Here is a 7,254-nt window from a genome sequence, read left to right as displayed (position 1 = left end):
ACTAGCATCTTTCCCGCGGCCACGCCTTTTGGCCCCCTTTCCTGGGCCACCGCACCCTCGGCCACGACCACCGCCCTTGCCAGCGCCTCCACCGCCAATTCGTTGTTGCTATTGAGATTGTTGTTGCTGTGGTGGAGTGGTGGTTGGAGCAAATCGAATTTGTTTGTTGAGCCACAAACGATTGATGTGTGCTTTGGTCGTTAGACCATCGAGTCTCCTCGAGAAGAAGACGCGAACGGGCTGTTTCAAAGGAGGCAGCCGGTCTATTTGCTGAATAATGGTAGCTACCGTGTCGTAATCTGTATTTACAAGCCCTGAAACAAGCCGAATCACGAGTTTTTGCTCCGTCACCAATTGATCGACCGCGGCCAATTGGTCTTTAAGCATCTTCAATTGTTGATAGTAGGAGTTAATGTCAGGAAAATTGGATAAGTGAAGGGAATTAAACTGATTCTCAAGATAAACGACTCTTGTGTTCTTGTTATCTTGAAAGAGGTCCTTCAATTTGGTCCAAACTTGGAGTGCCGAATCACCCTTGCCAAGTATGGTAGTAAGAAGGTCCGTAGAAATTATTCCATAAATCCATTGTTTCAATGGAATCAAGACGCAGCCACAAAGAATCGGAAATATCAGACGGTCTTGGAGTGTTCGGATCGATATGATCAAGAACATTAAATACGTGACAATGAACTTCGAAAAATTTCACCCAATTAGAATATTGTACTTTTTCCCGATCAAGAAGCAAGGGAATAGAGTTCTTGATGTTGTTGACGGAAAGAGCCGGGTAGTACTCCGTTGATGGTGGAGGAGGTGTTTCTTGTTCACTATCTTTGGTCATGGTTGTGGGTTGAGTCGACTATGAGGACTTGCACTACTTGTGGTACAGGAGGCAAATTCTTGAAGAAAAGTAAAAAAAATAAAAAATAAATAAAAAAAGAGGCACTTGCAAAAGTGACAAAAATAAAAAAAATTAAAAAAAAAATAAAAAAAAAAACAAGTGGAGTTCCAAAGGAATAATTAATTGGTGAATTAATTATGAAATTGCTATAAAATTGCGAAAGCTTGAAGGTGACGAGCACAGGTCCCAAACAAAACAAAAAAACCAAAAGTGGAAAAAATAAAAAATTTGAGATCTAAAACCTAAGTTGTGATACCATGCTGGATTTCAGAAAAACTCCTCAAATTAGAGTGTGTACCATTGATCAATATATATAGAGTTTACAATACTAGTCCTAATCACGTTAGGAAACCTAGTACAATAAGGATATAAAATATACTACCTCCATTTCATAAAATCTGCAACAAAGAGGCATTCACATTTCCCGAGGCAAAATTTGGTAAAAGTGGATTAGCAAAAGTTAGGGTAGGTGATTAATAATTTGATGAGAGAGAAAGTGGGGACCAAAAACAAAACCCAATGCATTCTGCCAAAAAATTTACAGAAATTGGAAGGAGTTTTTTCGTTGGAATCTTTAAATTTGCCTCTAAATTTAAATTTTTCAACTTTTCCCAAATTTCAAATTTGGCTCCAAGTTTTTTGTTTCTACCTACCTTATAAATACAACACTTAATACCCCCACCATTCTAGTTCAAAAAATTACAGAGCAACATTAAAGACAGCCTTCATAATGAAACAGTTGAATTAAATACAACATTCAAAATCTAACATTTTAATTAAATTAAGTCAGCACTTCTAGCTTCCAAAAAATCAAGGCTTCAAGCATCATCTTCTACCATCTGTTGGGGGGGGAGGGGGGAAGGTCCTCTGTTACAGCAGCATCTGAAACAACAGCAAGAGAAACAAAGCAAAAAAAAAAAAAAATGGATACGTCAAATGTTGATGAATACTTCAACATGGAGCAGATTTTAATGGAGGAAGATCTTCTCCAACAAAATGAAAATGCAAATGTAAATGAAGGCAACGGTCAACAACAAAGTGACAGAACCCAACTTACTCTTGCTGAAAAACGAGGTATTGTTGATGTAATTTTAACACAGCTTAGGGAGGATGACACATTGCAATGGGGGACACAAACAAAAATTGCAGCAAAATTTGGGGTCCACAATTCAACAGTTAACCGATTATTCGGTGATGTAATGAAGCAAAAACAGAGTGGGGAGCTGATTGATGTCAGGAATAAAAAACTGGGCAAAGTTGGTCCCAAATTCAAGCAATATTCACAAGAATTTCTGTTGTCATGCTCACTTAGGTTGAGAACCACAAAATTAAAAATATCTCATATAACAATACATAGGCTAAGGAAAAGGGGGCTGCTCAGAACTCATACAAGCTGTAACCATCCCAAGCTGACTGACAACCACAAGATAGAGAGACTAAGATGGGTGTGGGCATACATGAGCCCTGCCACACAAACAGAGGACCCAATGTACAATGACATGGACCATGTCATTCACATTGATGAAAAGTGGTTCTACTTGAACCCAGAGACAAGAAAGTTCTATCTGCTGCCCAATGAGGAAAATCCTTATAGATGTGAGCAGTCCAGAAGGTTTAAGGTTAAAGCCATGTTCATGGCCATGATAGGAAAGCCACATCACAACACAAATGGGGAAATGATCCATGATGGCAAGTATGGAATATTTGGGTTTGTTTATGAGCAAAGGGCCAAAAAATCAAGCAAAAATAGGCTAGCAGGAACATTGGAATTGAAAGCATTGCAATCAGTAACTAAAGATGTGATCAGAGACATGTTGATCAACAAGGTCATTCCAGCCATTATACACAATTGGTCAGCACACTTGTCTAAGGAAGTTTTCCTTCAATGGGATAATGCAAGACCCCATAAAATTCCAACTGATCCAGAATTTGTGGCAGCTTGTACACAAAATGGATTCAACATCCAAATGGTGTACCAACCCCCACAATCTCCAGACCTAAATGTGCTAGACTTAGGGTTATTCACAGTTATGCAATCAATTCAATATCAGTCATTCCCCAAAAATGTTGAGGAGTTAGTTAAAGCTGTGGAAGAGGCATACAACATATTTGATCCATTATCAAACAAATTCACATGGATCACATTGCAGTCTTGTATGACTGAGATTCTAAAAAGGAAGGGAGGCAACAACTTTACTCCACCCCATATGAAAAAGAAAAGATTGGAAGAGCTAGGGATTCTGCCAGAGAGGCTGACTGTCAACCCTGTGTTGGTGGAAGAAGCTGTAAACCACCTTAATGACAGGTTCAGACCAGTTAACAGGCACAAGCAAAAGAAGATGCTGAAATGGAAGTAGATGTTGATTGAGAAGAATAAAGCATAATTATTTTATGCAAGGTAGGGACTCAAATTTCTGTTCTATAGTTTTTTTTGGCTTTGTGGGTGTAAGATAGTTTTTGGGCAGTCCTTATGACCTACATATAAGGGTGGACTGCCACTCATAACCATTTTGTGATGTGTAGGACTCAAAAATTATGGTTATGTGTAACTTTTGTAGGACTGTATCTGTAGTATGTATGCATGTTATGGCATGCTTTTGTGGGATTGTATATGTAGTATGTATGCATGTTATGGCATGCTTTTGTGGGACTCTCTCATGTTATGGCATGCTTTTGTTGATCATTAAATGGAACTATGACTATTGTAGTTGTAATAATTTTTTATTAAGTACTTGAACAAAAAAAATATGCATAACTTCTTTTAGGTTCTCAAATGTGAAAAGGAATTCCATCAGAAGTTTTTTTTTTTTGGGAAATTCTCTTTAGTGAACCCCGACTTTTTAATTTTCTAAGTGGTAAACGTTCTTAAATTTTATTATCAATGGTAAACCTAAATTATCGATTACCATTGATAAGTGTTATTTCCTTAACTATAGTTAGTTTTTTATTTTTTTAATTATATTAAAATTAAAAAAAAAAAAAAAAAAAACAACCCCTCCCTCTGCCCATCCCCTTCCCCCAACCCAACTCCCTCCTGGCGGCCGGAAACCGACGACTCTCCCCCTAGCGCCGGCGACTACCCACTCTCCCTTGAAAATAACCTCCCACCACCGCAAAACCGAAACCCGTTTCCCAGACACCACCCCGATTCGACCACCCACTCCCTTCTCCTCCCCATTTCTGGCCTTCCCCTCCCTTTTCCTCCCCGAATTCAACAACCACCAACCCCATCACCATCAAAATAGCAGCACTTTTGCTGCTGCTCCTCCTTCAATATGCAAACACACCACCCACGAGCACTCTCCTCTCACCGCCGGTGATCCCCTCCTTTCTCTCTCCTCTAACGAGCAACCGCCGATGACCCCTCTTTACCAGCAAAAAAGCCTTCTTCAAACCCTAAAATCGAGTACAATCAACCCTAAAATCGAGCAAAATCAACACTGAATCGAATATATTCAAACCCAGCGAAATCAAACACTGAAATTGAGAGAAATCAAGCCCTAAAGCTTCGAATATTGAAGAAACCCATGATTTTCGACCTTCATCCCGAAACCCTAATTATTTGATTTCGTTTAGGGAGGAGAGATTGAGAATTTGAGATTACGGGGAAGGGATTTCAGGGCTGAGGGTGTTGATTTCGGGGAAGGGGCTGGTGGTTAGGGGGAGGCAGGCGCGCAAGGGGGAGGAAGGCTAGGCAGCCGGTGCGCCAGCGTGGGTGGGGCGGGGGAGGTAGAAGTGCATGGCTGATGTTGGGCAGTTGGGGGAATAGGTGATTTTTTTAAAAAAAAAATATTTCTAAAATAAATAAATAAAAACTAACTATGAACTAACTATAGTTAAATATTTAGTTAAAATTAATCATTAATGTTATAGTTGACTTAATTTAAAAAAGTTAAGTTTACCATTGATAATAAAATTTAAGAACGTTTACCACTTAGAAAATTAAAAAGTTGGAGTTCACCAAAGAAAATTTCCCCTTTTTTTTTCTCATCATAACAAAATACTCTTGTTTGTTACCTCAACACTACTTGATTCTAAAATGGATAAATCAAATAGAGGAGCAAATCAAACAATATTTTGTTACTGAAAAGAGTCCCTTCACCATATGGAATTTAGGGTGGTTGATGATCTCTCTCCAAAGGTCATTGAGATCAATTTGGGACTCAATTAAGGACTTCAACCAACAACAACAAATGATCTCTCCACATTGGTCATTGAGATATAGGGGGACTCGATTTAGGCATTCAAACAACAAAAAATAAAGTTCAAACACCTATCATCATCCATCAATCAGCATCCCCATCAACCAACAACATGCCCAACAGGATAACAACAAAAAAGCCAGCATAAGAACAACAATATCCAACAGAACAGTATATCCAACAGAATATCCAACAGAAGAAGAACAATATCCAACACCATATGCAACAGAATATCCAACAATATATCCAACATATCCATATCCAACTAAACCAACATATCCATATCCAACTAAACCAACATATGAACAAAGCCAACATATCCTACTAAGCCAACATATCCAACTAAACCAACATATGAACAAAGCCAACATATCCTACTAAGCCAATATCCAACTAAGCCAACATATGAACAAAGCCAAAAGCTGAATATAAACATGAACAAGAACAAATCAAACTGATGAACAACAACATAGCCAACAGAGCAAAATCATAATGGGCAACAAATGGGATTCACAACATAGCCATAAATCCGAAAATTGGAGCCAATTTCAGGGGATAATGCAACAATAGGGACACATAAAAAATCAGAAATGCTAACAGTATATCCAACAGGACAATATCCAACAATATATCCAACAGGACAGTATAGCAGATCAACAAAACATAAAGGCAGCAGATCAACATAGCCAACTTAAGAACAAGGACAAAGGCAACGTATGAACAAAGCCAAAAGCTGAATACAAACATGAACAAGAACAAATCAAACTGATAAACAACATCATAGCCAACAGAGCAAGATCATAATAGGCAACAAATGGGACTCACAACATAGCCATAAACCAGAAAATTGAAGCCAATTTCAGGGGATAATGCAACAATAGGGACACATAAAAAAATCAGAATTGCTAACATTATATCCAACAGGACAATATCCAAAAATATATCCAACAGGACAGTATAGCAGATCAACAAAACATAATGGAAGCAGAGCTAGCATAGCCAACTTAAGAACAAGGACAAAGCCAACAAATGAACAAAGCCAAGAAATGAACAAGGACAAAGCCATCATATCCAACTAAACCAACATATGAACAAAGCCAAAAGCTGAATACAAACATGAACAAGAACAAATCAAACTGATGAACAACAACATAGCCAATAGAGCAAGATCATAATAGGCAACAAATGGGACTCACAACATAGCCATAAACCAGAAAATTGGAGCCAATTTCAAGGGATAATGCAACAATAGGGACACATAAAAAAATCAGAATTGCTAACAAAGTTAAGGGTTAGAGTATGTTATGCTTCTGAATCACCCAGATGGGTGGAATTTTCGATCTAGAAACTTGAGGAAACCGAGAATAGATGGGTCAATATTCTCCTCATCAACCTCAATGCCAGATCTCACCCTTTTATTCCCAACCTTTGCATCTTCAGAGGCGAAATACATCTTGGGTGGAGGATTAGACATGCTATAACCCCACCATTCCTCTTCCCTCTCAGCTTCACCTTCAACCTTGTCCTTCCCTTTTCCCTCGTCCTTGTTTTCAGCTTCAATCACCGTCTTCTTTTCCTCTTCCTCAATTTGGTCAGTAATCTTAACCCCCCTCCCACCAATCTTCCTCATAACTTCACATCTACCAATTTTTCGTGGTCTGTATGCACGGCGTTTGGGTTTGACAAGGCTAGGGTTTACCTCCGGCAAAGTGAGCAAGTTCACCCCCCCTTCGCTTCCTCAATCGAATTCAACACCTTTCCCAGAGCTAGCAACCCACTTTCAGACGGAACCTTTCCAGCTTCACCAGATTCGAAAAAACGGTGAGCCCACTCAGAATTCGTCTCAAGGGAAATGATCAGATCAGACAGAACACTACCCTCCTTGTTGTCGGTGGTTTCGTAGAAAACCTTCTCTAAGGGACTCGAATCAACGATTTTTCGCTGGTTTTCCATGGTTAGAACTTGTAGATCTGGGAGAAATAAAGGAAATTAGGGTAAATCTAAACGAGAAAACAAAGAAATTGGAAGACGAGGAGTTGATGAAGGAGATGGACTGAAGAGAGAGAAAGAGAGGCGTCAATTGGGAAAGAACAAGGGTTAGGGTTCTAAAAATGGTTGAATGATGTTGAATCTGGTAGGTGATTTAAGTGTGGG

At 39.0% G+C, this 7,254-nt stretch overlaps 1 protein-coding gene across 1 annotated transcript; it reads left to right on the top strand.

Moving 5' to 3' along the window:
- The first annotated feature begins 1,821 nt into the window (after nucleotides 1–1,821).
- On the top strand, nucleotides 1,822–3,255 carry LOC145583970 (uncharacterized). The gene has a single exon (XM_081640914.1). The coding sequence runs from the start codon at nucleotides 1,822–1,824 to the stop codon at nucleotides 3,253–3,255; it is 1,434 nt and encodes a 477-aa protein (XP_081497040.1).
- Nucleotides 3,256–7,254: the final 3,999 nt, after the last annotated feature.

The sequence above is a fragment of the Chenopodium album genome, chromosome 16 (assembly GCF_948465745.1).
Source record: "Chenopodium album chromosome 16, dcCheAlbu1.1, whole genome shotgun sequence".
In the NCBI taxonomy this organism is placed as follows: Eukaryota; Viridiplantae; Streptophyta; class Magnoliopsida; order Caryophyllales; family Amaranthaceae; genus Chenopodium; species Chenopodium album.
The sequence above is the reverse complement of the archived record's forward strand: the minus strand, read 5'-3'. Positions and strand labels throughout refer to the sequence as shown.